The following is a 25,720-nucleotide window of genomic DNA, read 5'->3' on the forward strand; positions in this document are numbered from 1 at the left end:
GACGACGCTGTTTTACAGCCACAAAGTTGTCTGGAGCAAAACAGATTGGGGCATGTTTGTAAACAACTGCCCAGTCAGATGAACTTACCACAACTGTTAATTCGTACATCCAGTTCTGTGAAAGCATGATTGTACCAAAGAAGAAAATTAAAACATTCAGTAATAATAGACCCTGGATTACCAACATTGAAAATTAACATTCTGTCGTCATCGAGAAGTACATAGAAGTCTATTTATAAAGCGCTGGTTATGTGTATGTGTTTTTCGTGTGTGAATGTCGTTCGTATGTGCATCTATATTGTGCATCTATATTGTGCATCTATATTGTGCATCTATATTGTGCATCTATATTGTGCATCTATATTGTGAATCTATATTGTGCATCTATATCGTGCATCTATATCGTGCATCTATATCGTGCATCTATATCGTGCATCTATATTGTGCATCTATATTTTGTGCATCTATATTGTGCATCTATATCGTGCATCTATATTGTGCATCTATATTCTGCATCTATATTGTGCATCTATATTGTGCATCTATATTGTGCATCTACATTGTTGTATAGTAGTAAGTTATCTTATCTTATACTTTCTTTGTCTATTCTCTTTATACTTTCTTACTCTATTCTCATAATACTAATATATATATATAAGAGACGGCTTATCTTGATTAGAGAACTGCTGTTCGCCGACGATACTGCACTCATGTCTCATTCACAAGAAGGATTGCAGAGGCTTGTGAATGCACTGGCAGCTGCTTGTCAAGAGTTTGGCCTCACAATCAGCCTCTCCAAGACTGAAATCCTGGCACAAGGTGTTGCAGAAATACCAGTGATACACATTGGAAATCATACACTTGCGGTGGTGCAGGAATTAACATACTTGAGAACAACAATAGCAAGCAACCTAGACTTAGACACTGAGCTGACAAAAAGAATAAGGAAGGCTTCTGCAGCAATGGCAAAACTCTCCAAGCGTGTGTGGGAAAATACCCAATTGACCACGGCAACAAAAATCCTTGTCTACAATGCCTGCGTTCTGAGCACACTTCTTTATGGCAGTGAGAGCTGGGCAACTTACATGCGTCAAGAACACAGATTAAATAGCTTCCACCTACGCTGCATGCGACGCATACTGTGCATCTTCTGGAGGGATCTAAAAAAGGACTGGGTCAATTTTAGTGTGGTAAATGTGTAATTAAACATGTTAAAGAAAATGAAATTAAGAAACAGTAAAAGAAGGATGTATAAATGGTAGAGACCATCCTCCTGTTTAGCGAGACCTCTACCGGCCTTTTTTGTTCACTCAAAAAAAAAACATCAATAGTATGATAGTTTGTTAGTCGGAAGAAATTGGTCCGTTCTGCCGTAAAAAGGAGGTAGACCATAGAATCGCGTTGGTGAAGAGGCATTAAATTGTTTTATTCAAAAGAACCTAGTGAATCAGTGGCGTAGCTAGGGTGGGGGAAGGGGAGGTCCACATTTTAAACACCCCAGGGCCCACCACTGGAGGGATCCTTAAAATGAGAGCCCGAAATTTGTTTTTAGATTAAATATTATTATTATAGCTTTTATATAGCGCTACTTTCAAGCTTATAGCATGAAACCCTAACGCTTTTGGTCCAATCTCATTTGTGGACCAGTGAGGGGAGGGGGGTATCTAGGAGTTGGTTTTCCGTGCTGCCTTTAGGCGCTCAGTACACGCAACTCTGCCCGAGTCGGGTGTCGAACCTCGAGCCCCCTTCTAGGTAGCCAAGCCAAGCCAAGTTCAAGCGTACTTGGCCTCTCGACCACGCTTCCCATTATCTCATATCATGATGTCAAATGTCAAAATGAAGGAGCTGCCAGGGCTCCCAAACACTAGATACGCCAATGTTGTGAATCAATCTTGTCGCTTAGATAGAAAAGTTCTATTTAGAAGATGAAACGACGTAACTGAAATGGATATTTTAATTTTTTAATTTTTTTTTTTACATTTTAATAATAGCGCTTTTACTCAGATATAATTATAAGCTTCTCTTCGAGTCCGAAGATTAGTGGGGAATGCAGTATTTCCCGTGGCTAAGCAGCCCCAGCTGTGACCTACATATTTTGCCACATCTAGCGTAAGCTTAACCGTTGTCCACCGGTGTTCGATTTAGATTTTCTTTTCGCCGTCTACATCTGTCCTCGGCAGTGGATTTTCGTTTGGTCTCAAATGTGTATCCCGTAAAACACAATTCAAATGCAACCATTTTTGAGTTTGTTTTTCCAAGAATGGCGCCTTTGTATTTCCTCTTTGTAAGCAGTAACGTCTAGGATATTTGTACAGACAAAAAATATAACAAGGCCAAAATAAATATATACAACTAGATTACTTTAGTAGATGTGTATTTTCGGGAATAGACAGACAGACAGACAGACAGAAAGATAGATAGATAGATAGATAGATAGATAGATAGATAGATAGATAGATAGATAGATAGATAGATAGACAGACAGGCAGACGGACAGACGGAGGGATGGAGGGATAGATAGATAGATAGATAGATAGATAGATAGATAGATAGATAGATAGATAGATAGATAGATAGATAGATAGATAGATAGATAGATAGATAGATAGATAGATAGATAGATAGACAGACAGACAGGCGGACGGACGGACGGAGGGATGGATGGATGGATAGATAGATAGATAGATAGATAGATAGATAGATAGATAGATAGATAGATAGATAGATAGATAGATAGATAGATAGATAGATAGATAGATAGATAGATAGATAGATAGATAGATAGATTTGTTTATGTTTGCTTTTGCCAAGATATAATCTTACCTACTTTTAGGTAGCCAAGCGCTTTAACATCCGGTCGCCATGCCTCGATATGTAGATCTAGATTTAGTTTATTTGTGCATGAATTAGTAGACATATGTCAAACCTATACCTTGGAATAATGTAGAGTTTCTTTTTTTTCCACAGCAAATTGGTATACTAACTTTTTATTGGTAGACCGAACGCTATGCTGTCACAAAAATTTGAACTAACGCATTTATCCAACAGTCATACCAACTTAACGGCCATGCGTGACAGCAGGAGTGGATGTCATGTTAATATGCATGACTAAATGCATAACGCGTAGGACGTAATCATCTTCTTTTTTTGAAGTAACGTCTGTATTATATAAGATAAGAAGATAAGAATGCCTTGGATGGGTTCGTCTTTCTTATGCTGTCTGCTGCTGTAGCTGTAAGGGGGGGGGGGATGTCATCGTCCATTCCGCAGGAGGCAACAGAGAAGTCGTCTGTAGGTGTCATCTTGAGACTATACTAGGTGGGCAGATCTCAGAGTACTTGAAACTTGCCAGTCAAGGGCATAGAGAAATATGAAAGAAGATTTTCTAAATTATGTTTAGATATGTAAACTTTATTTAAGATAAGATAAGATACGATACAACATAAGAGAATGGACGGACCTGCCATTGAAAGAAGTTCTAACTAAGGCAAAAGATAGAGAGGAATGGAGAAAGACGTCCACGACGGTCCTTTAGACTTAGGGATAGATAAAGTTAAAGATAAGATAATGTTTATTAATCCAATCAAATGGAAATTCAGTTTAACTACAATTGAACACCTCAGCGTAACTACTGTAATAATAGCTATAATATAGATGCAAATACAAACAACATTCACGCACGAAAGAATTACACACTAAAAAAAAACAGTTCTACTTCTTAGTACTTCTCAATGACGACAGATCCTAATACAAGTATTTCAAGCAGATATTATCTGATAATTTATACCGATGGCTAGGAATATATTAATTTCAAAACAATTTATTTTTTTTGAGGACACATTTATTCATATATTAAGAAACAAACATTAATAGCAAAATTGTTTGGATGGGCGCGGTGGCTGAGTGATTAAGCGCCTGGCTTCCGAACGTGTGGTTCTGAGTTCCAATCTCGGCGAAGACAGAGATTTTCAGTTTCAGGATGTTTGTCCATTCAACTATAATGGGTACCTGACTGTAGTTGGAGAAAGTAAAAACGGTTTATCATTGACACCATGTTAGAGACAGATGACATTAACATCATCCGCCCCATAGATCTTGTGCTTGCCAAATGACACCATGCTCATGTTAGAGACAGATGACATTAACATCATCTGCCCCATAGATCTTGTGCTGGCCACATGACACCATGCTCATGTTAGAGACAGATGACATTAACATCATCTGCCCCATAGATCTTGTGCTGGCCACATGACACCATGCTCATGTTAGAGACAGATGACATCCGCCCTATAGATCTTGTGCTGGCCACATGACACAATGCTCATGTTAGAGACAGATGACATTAACATCATCCGCCCCATAGATCTTGTGCTGGCCACTTGACACCATGCTCAAGTTAGAGACAGATGACATTAACATCATCCGCCCCATAGATCTTGTGCTGGCCACATGACACCCTGCTCATGTTAGAGACAGATGACATCCGCCCCATAGATCTTGTGCTGGCCACATGACACCCTGCTCAAGTTAGAGACAGATGAGATCCGCCCCATAGATCTTGTGCTGGCCACATGACACCCTGCTCAAGTTAGAGACAGATGACATCCGCCCCATAGATCTTGTGCTGGCCACATGACACCCTGCTCAAGTTAGAGACAGATGACATTAACATCATCCGCCCCATAGATCTTGTGCTGGCCACATGACACCATGCTCATGTTAGAGACAGATGACATTAACATCATCCGCCCCATAGATTTTGTGCTGGCCACATGACACCATGCTCATGTTAGAGACAGATGACATTAACATCATCCGCCCCATAGATCTTGTGCTGGCCACATGACACCATGCTCATGTTAGAGACAGATGACATTAACATCATCTGCCCTATAGATCTTGTGCTGGCCACATGACACAATGCTCATGTTAGAGACAGATGACATTAACATCATCCGCCCCATAGATCTTGTGCTGGCCACTTGACACCATGATCAAGTTAGAGACAGATGACATTAACATCATCCGCCCCATAGATCTTGTGCTGGCCACATGACACCCTGCTCATGTTAGAGACAGATGACATCCGCCCCATAGATCTTGTGCTGGCCACATGACACCCTGCTCAAGTTAGAGACAGATGAGATCCGCCCCATAGATCTTGTGCTGGCCACATGACACCCTGCTCAAGTTAGAGACAGATGACATCCGCCCCATAGATCTTGTGCTGGCCACATGACACCCTGCTCAAGTTAGAGACAGATGACATCCGCCCCATAGATCTTGTGCTGGCCACATGACACCCTGCTCAAGTTAGAGACAGATGACATTAACATCATCCGCCCCATAGATCTTGTGCTGGCCACATGACACCATGCTCATGTTAGAGACAGATGACATTAACATCATCCGCCCCATAGATCTTGTGCTGGCCACATGACACCCTGCTCAAGTTAAAGACAGATGACATCCGCCCCATAGATCTTGTGCTGGCCACATGACACCATGCTCATGTTAGAGACAGATGACATTAACATCATCTGCCCCATAGATCTTGTGCTGGCCACATGACACCATGCTCATGTTAGAGACAGATGACATTAACATCATCCGCCCCATAGATCTTGTGCTGGCAACATGACACCCTGCTCAAGTTAGAGACAGATGACATTAACATCATCGGCCCTATAGATCTTGTTCTGGCCACATGACACCATGCTCATGTTAGAGACAGATGACATCCGCCCCATAGATCTTGTGCTGGCCACACGACACCCTGCTCAAGTTAAAGACAGATGACATCCGCCCCATAGATTTTGTGCTGGCCACATGACACCCTGCTCAAGTTAGAGACATATGACATCCGCCCCATAGATCTTGTGCTGGCCACTTGACACCATGCTCAAGTTAGAGACAGATGACATCCGCCCCATAGATCTTGTGCTGGCCACATGACACCCTGCTCAAGTTAGAGACAGATGACATCCGCCCCATAGATCTTGTGCTGGCCACATGACACCCTGCTCATGTTAGAGACAGATGACATCCGCCCCATAGCTCTTGTGCTGGCCACATGACACCATGCTCAAGTTAGAGACAAATGACATTAACATCATCCGCCCCATAGATCTTGTGCTGGCCACATGACACCATACTCATGTTAGAGACAAATGACATTAACATCATCCGCCCCATAGATCTTGTGCTGGCCACATGACACCATACTCATGTTAGAGACAGAAGACATCCGCCCCATAGATCTTGTGCTGGCCACATGACACCCTGCTCAAGTTAGAGACAAATGACATTAACATCATCCGCCCCATAGATCTTGTGCTGGCCACATGACACCATGCTCATGTTAGAGACAGATGACATCTGCCCCATAGATCTTGTGCTGGCCACATGACACCATACTCATGTTAGAGACAGATGACATCTGCCCCATAGATCTTGTGCTGGCCACATGACACCATGCTCATGTTAGAGACAGATGACATCTGCCCCATAGATCTTGTGCTGGCCACATGACACCATACTCATGTTAGAGACAGATGACATTCGCCCCATAGATCGCAAGATCTGAAAGGAAAAACGTATTGTTTAAACACGAAACACAATAATAAGAGAATCACTCACACACGTGCAGTGCTTTTGTTTTTTGTCTTCTTCTCATTGTTTACGTCTGTCATTGGACATTTCCATAAAAAGGCGATACAACTATATGCGGCTATCTTTGGTGTCTCCGGTGTATAAAAACTAAGGCAGCATTGATACGGTTGTTTTATTGAAAGGTTAGGCCTATATGATTTGTTTTTACACACTGTAGCACTGTAGAGTTGAATTTTCGAAGCTCGTCCCTTGATAGCACTAAATAAGTCTATTAGAGAGGACAGAAGGCTCAAAAGTAAAGTAGCAATCATACATAAAACACTGAACCATAATCTTCAAATACAAAAACCAAATTTAATAAAATACTCTGAAAGACACAAAGATAAAGGCACATTCTTCGTCCCATATGCTAGGACAAATTTGTACAAACACTCCTTCTTCCCTAATGCTATTAGAGCATGGAATGGGTTGCCTGAGCTAGCCAGGAAAACCTGTGACTTGGCAGAATTTAAGTCATTGGTTAATATGCATGACTAAATGCATGACGCGTAGGACGTAATCATCTTCTTTTTTTGAAGTAACGTCTGTATTATATAAGATAAGATAAGGGAGAAAGTCTTTTTTTTTTTTAAATCCAATTATGAAATACAAACCTTATCTAAGGGAAAGAATTCCACCTTGCAAGCATATCTCTCGTTAATGTAAAAATTATTTTCCTTATGCGATATCAAACAAAATAATTAATTACCTATATTCAAATGACTAATTGTTTAATTTTGTTTTTGATTTATTTTTTATTAGCTACAATAAATAATGGTTTCAATTTTCAACTTGATTCGAGAACGGGCGAGGTAGAAATAACATGTTCAATAATCTAAGGGGACGAAATTCTGCATATTTAGCCGTATCTGTGACTACTGATGGAATTAATTTCTCTTGTTAGTTTCAAACAAAATAATTATTGACAAGTAATTAATAGACTAATCGGATTATGTTGTTTTTTTTTTACTGATTCGTGTCTTGTCTTTGCCAAAGAATAATCGTGCAAAGTTTCAACTTGTTCCGAGAATGGATGCTGGAGAAACAAGGGGCACAAAATTTTATCCAGACAGACAGACTGACAGACAGAGTAAGTTGATATACGCTTCGTAAAAATGGCAACTGACTAGTGTATTAAAGGAGATTTGATACGAAGATCAACTGTCACGCATTGAGCTATTGTTAAAATTATAACTCAATTTTTTTTACTTATCTTATAAATTACTGACGTTACTTCATTAAGAAATATAATTACGCCTAAATAGCCAAGTATGTTAATCAAAGACTAAAAATTCCTTTAAGTTGTTGGTTTTCCTAGCTAATTTAGACAACCCAATACATGCACTAAAAGCACCGAAAAGAAGGAGCACTTGTACGAATTTGTCCTAGCATATGAAATAAGAAATGTGTCTATGTCTTTGTTTCTGGGTTTTGTGTTTCTCTGTATTCTCACCTTGTGTCATAGATGTTCTCCTGAATTGTCTGAATTTAGTAATATTTTTAGTAGGGTAACTCTACTCAAGTGTGAATATTCGTTTGTTATAAATGGTTACAAGGAGGGTTGCCTGGTGGTGCGGTATGTGCGTTCGGTCGTCTCGATGTTCCTCGGTTCAAACCCTGCCCGCTGCCATCCCCCGTCGCCCTGCGGGATGTTTGGACTAGGAAGTAAATCATCTTCAACATCCAAAACAAGTAAAACAATTTACAAACAAACATTTTACAAACAAACATTTTACAAACAAACATTTTACAAACAAAAATTTTACAAACAAACATTTTACAGACAATTTAGAAACAAACATTTTACAAATAAACACTTTACAGTCATTTTACAAACAAACATTTTACAAACAAACATATACAAACAAACATTTTACAAATAAACATTTTACAGTCATTTTACAAACAAACATTTTACAAACAAACATTTTACAAACAAACATTTTACAGACAATTTAGAAACAAACATTTTACAAATAAACACTTTACAGTCATTTTACAAACAAACATTTTACAAACAAACATATTACAAACAAACATTTTACAAACAAGCATTTTACAAACAAGCATTTTACAAACAAACATTTTAGAAACATTTTTAGAAACAAACATTTTAGAAACAAACATTTTAGAAACAAACATTTTACAAACAAACATTTAACAAACAAACATTTTACAAATCTCAAGGCTCAATTTTGCCTCCGTTTCTTTTCTTATTCTTTTGTTAGCAACAGTGAATTCATTGTTAGTGTCAGTGGCGTAGCTGGGAATCTGCCGTTCTTTGGGGGCCCTGGAGTTACTTCTTTGGTGGCCCCTGCATTTTGAGTAATATTTGATATTTAGTGTAAAAAAAAACAAACCCACTCATTTAGGGGCCACCGACATGTGGCCCCACCCTAGCTACGCCTCTGGTTATTGTTCAGTTTATCGTGAAAATCACCATTTGCTATTATAGCAGAAGATTATAAGCCATCGCAACTAACCGTGTCGAAAGCCTTGGTGAGATCCACAAAGGCAGCATATATATTTAAGTTCCGCTCTCTGCATTTTCTTGTAACTGTCGCAAAACAAATATCCAAATATACCGGCTCTAAAGTCACATTGGTTCTCCACTAAAAAAATGGGTTAGGCGGTCAAGCAAAACTCATGCAAAGAGCTTTCATGCTACTGATTGAAGTGTGATGCCTCTATAGTTGGAGCAGTTAGACTTGTCACTCCTTTTGTATATGAGAATTGCAGTTTCAAGTTTCTCAAATGGTGAATCATTGAGCTCCTCTCCTATAGCTTTTTTTTTTTGGAATATTTACCACGGATCCCTTCGATAAAAACCATTTGTCACCAAATAGCAAGCCATAGTGTTCTGTCCAGCAATTTTGTGTATCCGTCTTGCTAGTTAAAAGAGTGGAATCATCGGAAGATTTTAGCGGCGACGTAGTATGGTTACAGTCTGGTAAGATGAGAGCTATAGGCACATAGAAGCGACTCGTGGAAAGAGCGTGTGTCACCAGTGTTAGCATAAACCCGGACAGTTCAACTTTAAGCCACCATTTACTTCTATGCCCGGACCTTTGACTGCGGAGTGTTACAAGAAGCTTTATAGAGAGATCTGGCTGCACTGCCATTATTGTTTGCAAGAACAGAACAATAGCAGTTGTGCTTTTTCTTTAGCAGTTCTTGAATTTCTTCCTTGTTCTCCTCACACCAGTCTCTATTGGGTTAGGCTGACACGTCACGTGGTAACGTTTTTAGCTGGCTCTAGTTACTAACTGGATCATCTTCCCTAGGGCTTTCTGTGATCAACCTCTAGTATCCCCCTTAATTTCTCTTGTATTTTTGTCATCCTTGAGAATGTGTTGCGTTCATATGCGCTGCCCATTGTAGCCATTCGACAATAAGCAGTAATGTGCATATACTTGGGATGTTTCGTAGCACGCTTCACGGGCAAAAATAAGCGATTGAATCTCGTTTTTTTTTTAAATATATATGATTCATCCCTTTATAAAAAAAAAAGACTTAATTACATCTATTCTTAGGTTTCAAATTATCATTCTTCCCTAGTTCTATTAGAGCATTGAATGGGTTGCCTGAGCCAGCCAGAAAAACCAGTGACTTGGTAGAATTTAAGTCATTGGTTAACAATCATGACTAAATGCATGACGCGTAGGACGTATGAGGTAATCATCTCTTTTTTTGAAGTAAGGTCTGCATTATATAAGATAAGTAAAACCCGAAGTAGATGGGTAAAGTTGGTTGTTGTGCTGGCCACATGACATCCTCGTTAATTAGCTATCAGCCATAGAAGCAGATTACTTTTAGATCATTTATATCCCATAAATCGCAAGGTCTGAAAAGGTGTCAATATATTGATATTACATTTAAATACGTAAAATTAGATCTATGAGATCTTATGAAATGTGCAAAGCTATTGTTATTGTTGCAATTGACTTTCAAAAAACTATAAATAATTTTATATCCCGTTTATTTTTTATAAAACGAATGATGACAAAAATGACAAAATAAATAAATTAGCGTTTGTCTTATATTATTCTATAAAAGAGAGGTTACTTCAAAAAAGAAGATAATTAGATCTACGTCCGAAAGCTCAAAATTGGAACCAGTGAAATCTGCCCATGTGGAGTATCACCAGAGAATGCAGACCACGTCCTCCAAAACTGCTCTCTTTACCAAGAGGCCAGTATAAGTCATTGGCCCCAAATCACCCCAATAGAAAGGAAACTATATGGAGAGCTCCCTGATTTGGAAACCACTGCGCAGTTCATCTCATGTAGGGCCTATTGGTCTACTCATCTGAACATTCCAACATAATGAGAACGAAGAAGAAGATCTACGTCCAACGTGTTTAATGTGCCATTCTAGTCATGCGTGTTAATAAGTGACTTAAACTCTGCTAATTCGTTGGTTTTCTTGCTTATTCAGGCAACCCATTTCATTCTCTAATGGCACTACTTTACTCCACTAAAAAAAAATTAAGTCCATCTGGAATAACCTGCCCAGTGTGCAGGTTAATATTCCGGGCTAACATAGGTTTCAACAGCCACACGAGGAAGCACAAAACCCCAGTGCAACGCCCCCAGACACCTGGATGACAAAAGTGGTCATCATGGAACAACGATGGACAAACTATATGATATATGATTTAGATCTCTTGTATGGCCAACTAAGCGAAGGAAAGCGCTCGCAAGGTGGTCAAAGAAAGTGCTTCAGGGACACCCTCAAAGCTTCTCTGAAGGCGTTCAGCATAGACCCAGGCACCTAGGAGACAGAGGCACATGACAGAGCATCATGGCGTCGCGCTGTGAAAACTGGCGCACAGGTTGCTGAGGAAAAAAGAACAATGCTGGCAGAAGAAAAACGCCAGAAAAGAAAAGCAAGGCCCACGACACTAGCTCCAGCTGGAATAACCTGCCCAGTGTGCGGCCGAACATTCCGGGCTCACATAGGTCTCTCCAGCCACATGGGGAGACATAAAACCCCAGTGCAAAGCCCTCAGTCCCCTGGATGACAAAGTGGTCATCATCGAACCACGATGGACGAACTATATATATATATGATTTAGATCTAGTCGACATAACGCCATAACTTAATTTTTCGTTTTATTCAAGTCCTTTTTATAAGTAGCATAAAGTTTTTCTTTTCTTCTTCTAATAAAATTGTTATTTAATGAGACCTTAATCCTAATTATACGTAGACAGCGCATATAATTTAATTTATATATCTTATTTTAGTATTTAATACGTACAAATAAAAATAAATAAATAAAATCAGCTGTCGTTGACGCGAAAAATTAAATAATAAACAATTACACCTCTCAACGATTTTCTTTACATGATTGATCCCTTTCCAAATAATTCTTTAATCGTCTCTTTTCAAAAAGATCACTGATTAGTCTAGGTCTACTTAGTAAACTAAGATCCACCATGACAGTCTAATAACTAGGGGTTTTCGATGGGAAGTTTTACCCAAATTACTGGGCCACGGTTGTGGCCACTGATGTTGTGGACTACCTATAATATTCTAAGAATACGTTTTTTAATTGAATTCTAGACTAGACTTACGTCTAACTTACAGTGATTCTGAGTGATGCCTTCAAACTTCAATCAGACTAGACTACAGACATTATACTTATACTCAATATAAATATACTGATACTCAGTGACAGTATGTGAGAAAACTGTCTAAGATCAGACAGTATGATAATGAGTATGGAGACAGACTGTGCAATGCTCAGAATGCTGGTAAGACCCTTACTAATACTAATAGCAAAAGGACTGAGCCAGCCCTATTAATCCAGATTATAAATAATTCATGAATATGGAGGTAAATAATTAACAAAATAATTTTTCTTTCAAATCTAGCCATGATTAATGATAATGTTTTAAAAGGTCTCCGGTACGAATCCCAGTAACGGCTGGGATTTTGGATTTCAGATCTTTAGGTCATTCCACCCTTTGGGTTGGTAGACATATGATGCGACAGTTTCTGCGTACTAAGCTGATCCGCCTTTTTGTTTGTAAGTTTACATTAGTAGCCTTACTCTGGCTATACTGACTATAGTAAATCTAGATCTAATACAATCGGGTTTAAGTTTCCAAAACACAATCTCTACTTTGACCTTTTTAGTGCATTAATTTAAACAAAATGCCTAGCTACTGCTGCATAAAAGGGTGCTAAAAAAAAACCTCATATACGTCAATAAACAAGAAAGGAATGAGATTTTTTAGCATTCCTAGATGACCTAGGCCTAGAACTTGGCAAGGCTCTAGGGATAAAGAGATTACTTCAAAAAGAGATTACTTCGAAAAGACTTGGCTGTTGTCCTGGGGAGGTTTGGACTACGAAGGAACTTCCAAAATGTAAAACATTTTACAGTACAATTTAGTGGATTTAATTATAATAAGATAAAGTAGATAGATCTATATTAACTAGATGATACAATAAATAGTTTGTCCATCATGGCTGAGGGCTTTACACTGGGGTTTAGTGCTTCCTCATGTGACTGGTGAAACCTATGTCCACCTATGTTAGTCTGGAATGCTAGTTATTTATACTATATTCTAGTATAAAGACTAGATTTCATATCACTATGCTCCAACAATAGTGTATCACTTACTCCTATGGCTAAAGTCAAAAGTAAATGCTACAGATTTAGATTATATATCTTAACTTATAGGATTTATAGGTAAATCTTCTCAGGCTACATTTAGTAGATCTACTGATCTAAATAGTAATTTAAAAAAACAACAATAAAGTAACATGTAGGTCAAATACAAGTTGTAAGTTAGAAATCTAATCAAGATTCGTATCTAGAAGGTTTTTTCATGGTCTAGATCTAAGACTTAAAACTGTATCTAGAATCTAGAGCTAGATCTAATAATTAATACAAGTCTAGATTATAAACATGCATCTAGATCGTGATAGTATTATAAATAGTCTGTAATTGGTCTAGATCTAGTATAGAGCTTGAGTCAATATAAATAGATTCTACATAATAGTATGCTCTAAACATACATACTAGATCCCCACACATAGCATGTGACATAGTACTCGACTCTCAAGCTCTAGCTAGATTGACTAGAATCTTTCAATCTAGATTAGATTTAGATTTAACTTTTTAGAAAGGATTTCCTTAGGGGATGGGAATGGGCAGGGTTTAAACCCGGAACCATCGGTAAGTCTGAACAGTCCATTGCGCAAAATGCATGACCAGGCAGACATCTTGATTTGAATTAATAACTAAGATACTTTATAAAAAAAAACAACTAGTTCTTGGCATCCATTGTTATTCAAACAGTTACATAGAACAGGTATTGATCTAGAAATAAAATGTTTTTTTTAATAAACAAGTTAACTTTAAAGACCTTACGATCTATAAGGCAGATGATGTAAAGGTCACCTGTTTCTGTGGACTAGGTTAACGAGGATGTCTTGTCCAGCACAATGACCAACCACCTTACTTTTCCCCAACTAATGTCAAATACCATTTAAATCTGGTTGGACTTAGAGGTATCCCAAAATTCAAATTACCAGTCTTCAACGAGATTTGATTTTCTGGCCCAATAAGGAGAGTCTCAGGCCCAAAGAAATTATTAGTACTTATGGCAGGAAGGTGACAGTTATAAATGACTGTTTTGAAATTTTCATTGAAAGACCTAGCAGCATTAAAGCACAGGCACAAACCTATTCTTCCTGTAAAAAAATATTTGTAAAATGTTTTACATGTTTCGGATGTTCCTTCAGAGTTGAAGATAGTTTACTTCCTAGTCCAAACCTCCCGCAGGACGACGGGGGATGGGAGCGGGTAGGGTTTAACCCTCGACCGTCGATAAATCCGAACGACAGTCCAGCGCGCAAACCGCACGACCAGGCAACCATCCTATAAGCACAACATAGTAAAATATCTGATTGGAATAACACCTCAAGGTGTTGTCACATTACTTTCAATAAATGAATTAAAAATATTTAGACTAAGCTTTATAGTTTCTTTAGATTTAATAGCCTTTACATTTTTATTTTTAGAAGTGATGTTGTTCACAAGAGAATCAAATTTAACTTTTTGTTTTTGATGAGGTGAAGTCAATCTCAGAAACCTTAGTTGGCAAAACTTTTTTAAGCTCTGATGGATTTATCCAGTAAGATGACAACCTGTATCTAACTTACTCTCTTTTAGTCTGGTGTTGGCTTCCAGCATAAATAAAGTGGCTGCCACATGAGTGCAGGACTCTCCAAGTCCAACTGTACAAGAACAGTGGGCTGATAGAATAATACCATCTCGACTTATCCAGGGCTGCAGTACCTTTTCTGCTAACCACTGAGAGTGAAGAACCTAATGAAAAGAAAAAAAAAATTAAAAATACCTGCTCATATCAAGACATTGATCTCATATACATGCAAATACAATGAATATCAAGATATTTAGTATAATATAACAATATTTATTACTTACCTTTGCTAGTGGTTTAAAAGCCATAATATCTTGAACCCAACCATCTAGGAACTGGTTGTAAGCTGCTAAACTCTTGTAAGCCTGTAGACATTTTCAAAGAAGAGATCTGGATAACACAAGGAGGGCAGCAAATCATTTTCTTTATTATGATGGCTTGCTTTCAAAGTGTAAGGATCAATATTATTTATTTCTGTAATTTCCTGACTATATCTTTCTTTGCTCGACTTATCCATGGTAAGTGCCTAAAAGCGTGTGTTGACTGTGCATAGAAACCAGATTTTTACCAACAATATGTGTGCCGTGCCCTGATCACATGACTATGTCTACCAACCTAAAGGTACCTGATGTGATGGGAAGGTAAAGGCGGGTGGTTGCTGTGCTGACAACCTCATTAACCATGGGCCACAGAAACAGATGACCTTTACATCCTCAGCCCCATAGATTGTAAGGTCTGAAAGGGGAACTTTACTTTGATTTACTTTAGTGGAAAAAAAAAAGTTTCTTCTTCCATTTTTTATTCATTAAACACTGTTTTCTTGTGTTCTTTTCACTCAAAGAACTATAGGACTACTTTTAGCCTAATCAATTTGATGGAGGCGTGGTGGCTGAGTGGTAAAGCTCTTGGCTTCCATGCTGGGGGTCCCAGCTATGAATCCTGGTGAAAACTGGGATTTCTAATTTCTGGATGTTTGGGCGCCTCTGAGTCCACCCAGCTCTAATGGGTACCTGACATTGGTTGGGGAAAAGTAAAGGTGATTGGTCGTTGTGCTGGCCACATGACACCCTCATAAATCATAGGCCACAGATACAGATGACCTTAACATCATCTGCCCTATAGACCACAAGGTCTGAAAGGAGAACTTTTACTTTTTTAATCTGTTTGATATAGTTATATTCAAACTCATTTATGCTTTCACTCATACTAACCTTTATAGATTTATGATTGCCCAATCCATGGTTCAACAAATTTATAGATCTTACATGGCAGTATGATTAAAATGACAGTCTTTAAAGTCAACTAAAAAAAAAAGTGAAATTGAAAAAGATATAAAATGGAAATATTAATTGGGAGCAAATCACAACATTTTGAAATAGAAATGTACCAGCTACATCATGCTAGATGCAATGGATACCAAGTCACAACATTTTGAAATAGAAATGTACCAGCTACATCACGTTAGATGCAGTGAATACCAAGTCACAACATTTTGAAATAGAAAAATACCAGCTACATCACGGTAGATGCAGTGGATACCAAGTCACAACATTTTGAAATAGAAATGTACCAGCTACATCATGCTAGATGCAGTGGATACCAAATCACATCAGTGTAACTGGCAACTCAGATGTAGACTTCTTGGACAACCAGGGAAGGCTAACACCAACCACCTAGCAGGCTGTGAGCTTCCATAAGCAAATTACATTTTGAAAAAGAAATATACCAGCTACATCACTCTAGAACACAGTGCTACAGCAGTCAATTCTACAGAAAATTGTCAAAGTAAAAAAGTAAAACAAAAACCTAACTCCAAACAAACAACTCAAAACTTAAACCCACAAGTCTGGCACTCAAACTAACTGAAAAGACCTCATTTCATACAAGAATCTCAAAGAAACACCACTTATAAAATATAATTTATGAATCAGTTAGACAGTGCAATGACTCTCTCCCCTGGGACCTAAGCTCTCTTTCTGCTGTAAGAGACAGTATTGAAAACATAACCAAAACATCTTATCACAATCAGAAAGATCTCAAGAAAATGGTGAATATTTTTCTACAAATCTAATAAACCAATAACTAGTGGGTCAATTATACAGATGGATCATCTTAAGAATCCACCAGTAACAGAGGAGCTGTCTTATTCAATAAATGGCTCAATTGAGAAAGATTAGAAAATTTAATTGCCACTGGCGATCTCTCATGCACACTTTCTACTGAATAAACATTTCTTTCTAATGTTTAAAAAAATCTGATGCCTCCTCTATCAAAAAAATCAGGACAGCTCTTATAAATCTCAACAATAATAGCAAGAAAACTGTTCTTCAATGGGTCCCAGCACACTTTCAAATAGAGGAGAAGAAAAATCTGACACTGCCAAAATGGAAGAATAACTAAGCAGTCTTAAATTCCATGGGAGGTGCAGTTGCTAAGTGGTAAAGCACTTGGCTACTGAACCAGGGTGCAGGGTTTGAATCCTGCTGAAGACTGGGGTTTTTAATTTTGTGATCTTTGGGCACCTCTTGAATCCACCCAGCTCTAGTGGGTACCTGACATTAGTTAGGGAAAAGTAGAGGTGGTTGGACACATGACACCCTCATTAACCATAGGCCACAGAAACAGATGCCCTTTACATCATCTGCCCTATAGACCACAAGGTCTGAAAGGGGTACTTTACTTTTTCTTTTCTTAAATTCTACTATATCTGGAAGAGAATAGAAAAAGAAAAAAAGAGTAGTATAAACCAAAAATATAACAGTTGTCACTCAAACATCAGGATTAAGGATGTTTGTTACATTCTATCAGGACACAGTCAATGAATTATTTTTCACCTTTGAACAGGGCACAACATAATGAGGCAACACTTATTCTGAATGTTGAAACACATGGCCTTGTTTTATCATGAGGCCCAAACAAAATACTGGCCCCCAACAGTCCTTTAGAATAAACATTGTATGGGAAGCTGCCTGATCTGAAAATAATGGAGTTCATCTTCGATAAATATATATATATATCTGAACCCTACAATTTATAATGAGAACACAGAGAAAAAAAAAACACAAACAGGATGTAATATTTAAGTTACACTTTTGTCACACAGTCTCATATTTGTTTATATTGACTTTAATATTCACATTTATTCAAATAAAATAGCTGTATATTTTATACATTTATCCTTAAAATGTGGTGCAGTATTGGTCACTAGTTCAAATGTTTGATGTGTTTAAGGCTATATAAGGTTATAACTATTCCTTTGGCTCACATTGAATTAAAATCATACATTGTAATAATTTTTGTGTGTGTCTACATCCTCTTATTGTTTATTTGTGTTTTCAGGTGGCGATTTTATTGTTTACCATGGAGTTGTCTACTTTTCAAATTTTACTGACCAAGTTTTGTACAGTGACTGATCCATCTGCAGTTTCCGAACCAGTAACTGATATCTCAAAAAAATATTGCTTTATTGATGGTGTCTAGTCACCTCAGGTAATCTTTCTCTTTTTCTTTTAATATGTAAAGAAAATTATATGTATGTATTTTTTTTTATATAGAAATGGATACTGTTTGTCTAAGGTGGATACTGTTTGTCTAGGGTGGATACTGCATGATCTTTGCAGAAGCTGTAGAACACCTTTCCACCATGGAATCCATACATTGAAATGAAAATGTTCAGATTTTATCCATGATCACCTGTCTGAAGATTAGGAACTAGATATAGGTCTTGAAGTATTACACTCAATGATCTATTTAAATAAATAAAAAGAACTCTACTGTTTAACCACAAATCTTAATAAAATTTAGAAAGACCTTCACATAAGCCTTGTTAATTTTTATTACCTTTTCAATATGTTTAATTTGTTGATTTTTTCTTGAAAAATGTGTAGTTTTGGATACTGGATAGACAACACACATACCCACATTCTCATTATAAAATAATTAATTTCTATTTTTGGACATTATGACAAATAATATAATCCATTAGCTTTGTGGAGGTATCAGAATGCTCTATAAAAAGATACTAGATTCAAGAAACACAAGGAAGGGAAAAGAGAAATCTATTGTACATAAGTAAGAAGTAATGGGATGCAGTATGCACAGTGGATATTAATAAAAAAAAAAAGTAAAGTTTACCTTTCAGACCTTGCGATCTATGGAGCTAATGATGTCAAGGTTATGTTTCTATGGCTAGTGGTTAATGAGCAGGTCGTCATGTGTCCAGCACAATGACTAACCACCTTAATTTTCCCCACCTAAAATCAGTTACCCATTAGAGTTGGGTTACTGAGGGGCACCCTAAAAATTCAAAATCCCAATCTTCATTGAGGCTGGAGGTTCAAACCCAGGACCCCATTGTTTTCCTATGAGGTACACAAATCCTTTAGCCGACAAAAAATCAAAATATTGATATAGAAATGAAATGAAAAATGACTGAGCTTTTGGCCCATGACTTTGAAATGCTAATATCTATGTATACTTCTTTATGTTGGCAGAGGATCAACATGATTTGTTCATTGAAAGACACTTGAAGGTGTAAGTTGTAAAAGGTTTTGAAAGACTTGCCAAAGCAAGGCATTCTTGACAGGAATAAACATTGGGAGCAGCTCTAGCTGACTCAGCTCAGAGGATGACATCACAGTTAATTGACATCTTTCTGTTAACAATGCATGGATTATCTTATCTTCTTCATTCTAGGGGAATTATGCATTGAGTGAAGACATCTTGCTGTAGAAGAGAAGAACAATTCAGATAGTTCACATGATTTACAATATGGCTTTGATTGTCTTATGTTAATGGCTGGTAAAGAACTGAAACATGTAGGCTGGAGATCACTTGATAGAAATCAAGGTAGGACTGCACTTTTGCACAGAGTAAAGTTGAAGCATGTAGTTACCAAGTGTAAAATAATATTCAAATTGCTATTAGCTAAACTAGTGAAACCTGTAATTTAACATACATTAACATTCTTTTCTTATTTGAAGTCTACTGTTAAATTTCAATTATAACATTAACCCTATCAAGTAATTTACAGGTCATGTTTCTGTCTATCAAGCTATTTACTTCTCATATTTCTATGTATTCTGCCATAAATTTCTATGAATGAATTCAGCCTTGAGTGGTATATTTTTGTCTGTATTTGCAAATACATATTTGTGTTGCTTTTTGTATTTCTGACTTGCAACTTCTGAATAGAATCTCCTTTCTTTACACAGAAATCTCTGATCTACATTGTATGAGAAAATCATGAAGTGGTTGTTGTCATTGATCCAGAAACTAAGTTGCAATCTGTCTTGATAAATATATCATACAGATTTAATGGTGGCCTACTCAACCCGAGGCGGCTTAAAGCAAAAACAAAAACAAATGCAGCAGTAATCAGAGACTTGCTATTTGCTGACGACTGTGCCCTAAATGCCTGCTCTGAAAACGATCTGCAGAGCATCGTCAGTGACTTCTCAAGAGCATGCTCAGACTTTGGCCTTACCATCAATACGAACAAGACTGAAGTCTTATATTTACCTGCTCCTGGGAAAGCCTACATGGATCCAAGCATTACTATAAATGGACAGGATATAAACGCAGTGGACAAATTCACATATCTTGGCAGCACACTCTCCAGAAATGGAAAAATCGATAGTGAAATTGACCTGCGTATCGCCAAGGCCAGTGCATCCTACGGCAGATTGTCTACAAATGTCTGGAACAGACGTGGTATCTCCACAAACACCAAGCTAGGGGAATATAGAGCCGTCATCCTCCCTACATTGCTATATGCCTCAGAAACATGGACAGTGTACAGTAAACATGCAAAGAAACTAAACCACTTCCACATGACATGTCTGAGAAAAATACTAAATGTCAAATGGCAAGACAAAATACCAGAGTGTGTCTGCAAAGCATCCACACAATCCTGATGCAGTCCCAGCTGCGATGGGCAGGTCACGTCTACAGAATGGAAGACCACCGCATCCCTAAACGACTCCTGTATGGCCAACTAAGCGAAGGAAAGCGCTCGCAAGGTGGTCAAAGAAAGCGCTTCAGGGACACCCTCAATGCTTCTCTGAAGGCGTTCAGCATAGACCCAGGCACCTGGGAGACAGAGGCACATGACAGAGCATCATGGTGTCGCGCTGTGAAAACTGGCGCACAGGTTGCTGGGGAAAAAAGAACAATGCTGGCAGAAGAAAAACGCCAGAAAAGAAAAGCAAGGCCCACGACACTAGCTCCAGCTGGAATAACCTGCCCAGTGTGCGGCCGAACATTCCGGGCTCACATAGGTCTTACCAGCCACATGAGGAGGCATAAAACCCCAGTGCAAAGCCCTCAGCCCCCTGGATGACAAAGTGGTCATCATCGAACCACGATGGACGAACTATAAGTTGCAATCTGTCTTGGTAAGCAGTATTGAAGTTAGGGTGATAGCTTTTTTGGTCACAATAATTTATTTTGAAAATTAAAGAAATTTTTTTTGCTTTAGTAGACAGATTTATAATCATTAAACATTGTTTTAAATGTCTAAAAGATTAATTAAAACTTGTAAAACTGTTGTGAAATTATTTTCACTGTTATCAGTATTTTTTATTCCTAGATTTATCACTGCTTTTAGTTTCCTATATAATCGTTGTGTTACTATTCAAATGTTGTGTAAACATGGGGGTAGTGTTGTAACCCTGCCTTGCACCAGTGCTTGAGGTGCGCACTAGCGCACTAGTGAACGTAAACAGGAAGAGACTAGAATGAAGAGAAGAACAGGGCATCAGGGATTGTGAAGAGTCTGAATGTTTGGAAACTAAGAAGCAAGCTGTTGGTGCTGCCTGAAGGTTGTAGAAGGGACCTGGAACGAAGCGGGGAAGGCTGTCGTTGGTCCACATTCGGGTTGCTGTCTAAAGGACTGGTAAATTAGTAGAAAGACTCTGAGGAAGCTGAAGGATGCTATGTGATTGTCCTAGTGAATAAACACCTGTCTTTATTTCCTGTTACACTGTGTTGAGTTGCATGCCTATTCGTTGAGTGCCTAGCCAAGAGTTGCAACAATTGGTGTTATGACTCTACAATGCACGCTGTCATTAGGTGTGAGACTGCGCACCATGAGACACAGGACAGAGACATGAAATAAGAGAGGAAGTCAAGATGGCCGATGATTAGAGATGAAAACGACGCTTGTGATGTGATTAGTGTAATTCTAGATCTAGTTTCCTATTTGGTTATTAAACATTCTATTTTGTTATTTTATACTCCTTTCGTTGAGGTTATTTGGCTAAGTTATAGCAATTGTTCTGGGTGGAAAGACATGCTCCAATTTGATTCCCTTTTCTGTAATTCATCTAATTCTCTTTGTAAAATATCTGTGTCTTGTGTTGTTTTTATTGTTCTATATATTATGCAATCGTCTGCAAATAATCTGACTTTTGTTCCTGAAGTAATGCAATTTGGTAAATCATTTATGTAAATTAAAAATAGTGGTGGACCCAAGACTGTTCCTTGAGGTACACCTGAGTTTACTGTTATCGGTGTTGATTTAGAGCCATTTATTATTACAGTTTGTTCTCTCCCTATCAGAAAATCTTTAATCCACTGATGCAGTGGACCATTAATGCCGAACTATTTTAATTGTTTAAGCAAACTATAGTGGTGAACTTTGTCAAAAGCCTTGGAAAAATCTAGTAAGATAGCATCTATTTGTTCACTATTATCTAAACCTTTTGAAAAATCATCAATTAGTCCTATTAGTTGTGTTTCACATGATCTATATTTCCTAAAGCCATGTTGGTATGGGGTGAGGACATTATGTTTGTCTAAGTGGTTTATGATGTTGCTACATATTATGTGTTCTAGGATTTTACATGTGATGCTGGTAAGTGATACTGGTCTGTAGTTTCCTGGGTCATATTTTTCTCCTTTTTTAAATAGGGGGGTGACATTAGCTTCTTTCTAGTCCTTTGGTACTCTGCCCTGGTTAAGCGATGCCTGAAAGAGTATTTTGAACACTGGGGCTAGTTCATTGCTTAGTTCTTTGAGTAATCTAGCTGGAATACCTTCAGGTCCAGACGCTTTATTTGGTTTGGTGTTGGCTAATAGTTTTTGAATTCCATTTTCTTGTACTACTAAATCTTCTATGTTGTCTACTTGGTTCAAATTAAGTAATATGTCTTTGTCTCCTGGGGCTGAGAATGCTGATGCAAAGTATTTGTTTAGGATGTTTGCTTTAGTTTCATTATCATTATGTATTATGTTATGTTCATCTTTTAAGGTGCTATGCCTGTTGTTTCCATTTTCTTAGACTTAATGTATGACCATAGGTTTTTGTTGTTATCTTTAGATATTACATTGTTTATGTATTCACTCTGCAGCTGTCTGCTTACTTTTTGGGTTAGGTGTTTAATTTTTATATACTTTTTGTAAACTCTTTCTGCCTTGGTTTCTTTAAATTTTCTATATAGGTTTTCCTTCTGTTTACAAAGCTTCTTTAGTCTATTATTAAACCAGCATTTATTTATTTTGTTTGATGTGTATTTAGTTGGTATATGATTTTCTATAATGCCTTTAAGATGGTTTTTAATGAAATTCCAGAGGTCATCGACTGGTTGGTTAATGTCTTTTTCTAATAAGAATGTTTGTTGAAAGTTTAATGCAGCTTGGTGTAGTTGTGTTAGGTTACATTTATTCCAGAGTAAAATTTTTCTTTGGGGTTTTGTATTGGCTACTGCTTTTATCTGACTGTGTATTTTTATGATCTCATGGTCTGATAGACCAGGGATAATATCATAATAAACTACTAATCCAGGTCTGTTGGTTAAGAAGAGATCTAATGTGTTGTTTAATCTAGTTGGCTTTTTAATGATTTGATATAAACTTAGGTTGTGTAAAGTTTCTATGAAAAGCTCATTTATGTCCTTAGGGTTTTGGTGTTTATCTATGGTTAGTGTTTTCCAATTTATATCAGGTATGTTGAAATCACCCATAATCCAAAAAACTGCATTTTTATCTGTCTCTTTAAGTGTAGTAATCTGATTACATAGTTCCTGCATGTAGTCTGTAAATGCTGCCTATTGTTAGGGATGTTGAGGTGGTATTAATTTTACAAAATGTAGATTCTATATTTTTGAGTTAGGTAAGGTAATTTCTTCTGCTTTAAGAGTGTTTTTTATTGCTAAAAGAACTCCTCCATGATTTTAAGCCCTATCTTTTCTAAAAATTTCATAATTACTATTGAAAATTTCTGCATTATAAATTTCAGTGAACGAATTGTGTGTCCCCTTACCTGTCAATTCTGTTTAGTGATGGTCAAGCTCAACTGATATTATTCTAAGCAGCTTTTATTCTGAGAATCATTCAACCACAGAAGCTGTGAGGGATATCTGAAATCCATTGCTTACTTGTCTAGCAGAAAGATTTCTATCCGTTTAGTGATAAAAGATTGAGATTAATTGTATACAACTTTTTGTAGTCGCCAAATAACACACTTTTATGCTCAAGCAATACTGTTCATGAATGGTTTAGTTTTCTTGATGCTGAGAGTGTTCATGAAAGAGGGATCAAAGGTCAATTTGGGTGTTTGTTTTTTAAGACAACTTGCTATGTTTGTTAATTTAAATTTACCAGGTACCTATTATTCATTTACTTTGGATTTTAGAATATTTGTCATTGAAATTTAAATAGGTATAAGTACAGTTAATTAACCACAGGATTCCATTAAGAAATTTAAAAAGAAAACATTTCATTTTTGAGATTACATCATCTTTATGTGGAATGTTTTTTGAATAAATGGTACCTGTACAGGTGATTAGACCTATTAATAAATGATAACTGGATATATTTGTATTTGAAACCACTGGCTTGTATTTTACTTATTACTAATAACTTAATTTACTTTTTAATATATGCGTTATCTTCTATTTTGAAGTAACATCTGTATTATATAAGATAAGATTATCAACTGTAGTTTTCTTTTAAGAGTTCTTTATGAAAATGTTACCACTGAACACTGCTATATTACTAGACTTTTTTCAACTATGTTTTGTAAATGAAATATTGTGCAATGGCATATTTATTGTATTACATAATTAAGGTTTTTATAGCTATATATTAAAAACATCTCATATTTAATGTACTCTCTGCACTGAACAATTTTTTTTTAAGTGATAAAAATTTTGGTTTATTCATATCAAGTTTGTTTTGTTTGTATATATGTAGAATATGTATATCATAGTGAAAGCATTTATTTACTTGCATTTTAGTTTTTATAATCATTTATAGAATTCAGTGTAAATTCATTGTACATTGAACCTCGTTGGTAGTGACAATGTTATTAAGTTGACATGAAGTATTTATGGTTTGGTTTGGTTTGTTGATTTGAGGCACATCGGCACAATTTAGGCCATGTCGTGCCTGCAGTCCCCTAAGGACTACTCTCTCTCTAAACAACAAGGGCCAGATTCTATACAGTAATATAATTAAAATTAAGGTCTATTCACAGTTAAAATAGTAAAGGTAGTAAAAATTTAAATATTTGGTAAAAATCTAATGTAAATAGTGCATGTTCACAAATTCAGAAATCAGATCTTCGTAGATAGCCCCACTTCCCGAATAAAGCCCAGTACCTTCCCAGGGTCGACATTATTAAATAGTGTTTTTAGATTAGTGGCTCTAAAATGTTTCGCCCTGACATCCTGGTATCTGGGGCAATCAACGAGGATATGTTCCACGGTGAGGCGAGAGTCACAGTACTCACAAAGTGGGGGCTCCTCTCTCTTCAGTACAAAAGAGTGCGTGATGTAGGTGTGGCCAATCCTAAGTCTGGACATGTTTGTGCTACCACGCCTTGTCAGACCCTTAGATGTGGGCCGCCACCTGACATCCGCCACAATCTGCCTGAGTTTACTGTGAGT

The 25,720-nt window shown here is 37.2% G+C and overlaps 1 protein-coding gene and 1 long non-coding RNA gene across 2 annotated transcripts in view; one reads left to right on the forward strand and one right to left on the reverse strand.

Annotated features, from left to right (window-relative positions):
• The window catches only part of LOC129922278 (uncharacterized), a 55,559-nt gene extending 39,461 nt beyond the window's left edge, over positions 1 to 16,098 (reverse strand). Inside the window, exons 1-3 of the mRNA XM_056007571.1 lie at positions 16,043 to 16,098; positions 15,116 to 15,196; positions 14,830 to 14,995 (exon numbers count right to left, since the gene is read on the reverse strand). Of these exons, the coding sequence (XP_055863546.1) occupies positions 14,830 to 14,995; positions 15,116 to 15,139 (190 nt within the window). The 5' untranslated portion in view covers positions 15,140 to 15,196; positions 16,043 to 16,098. The remainder of the gene's footprint in view (positions 1 to 14,829; positions 14,996 to 15,115; positions 15,197 to 16,042) is intronic.
• Positions 16,099 to 18,811: 2,713 nt separating this feature from the next.
• Positions 18,812 to 25,162, forward strand: LOC129922281 (uncharacterized). The gene is made up of 3 exons (XR_008774247.1): positions 18,812 to 19,679; positions 20,045 to 21,226; positions 24,070 to 25,162. It is a non-coding gene; the product is annotated as an uncharacterized LOC129922281 (long non-coding RNA).
• The last annotated feature ends 558 nt before the right edge of the window (positions 25,163 to 25,720 follow it).

Source organism: Biomphalaria glabrata, chromosome 13, assembly GCF_947242115.1.
Source record: "Biomphalaria glabrata chromosome 13, xgBioGlab47.1, whole genome shotgun sequence".
Lineage (NCBI taxonomy): Eukaryota > Metazoa > Mollusca > Gastropoda > Planorbidae > Biomphalaria > Biomphalaria glabrata.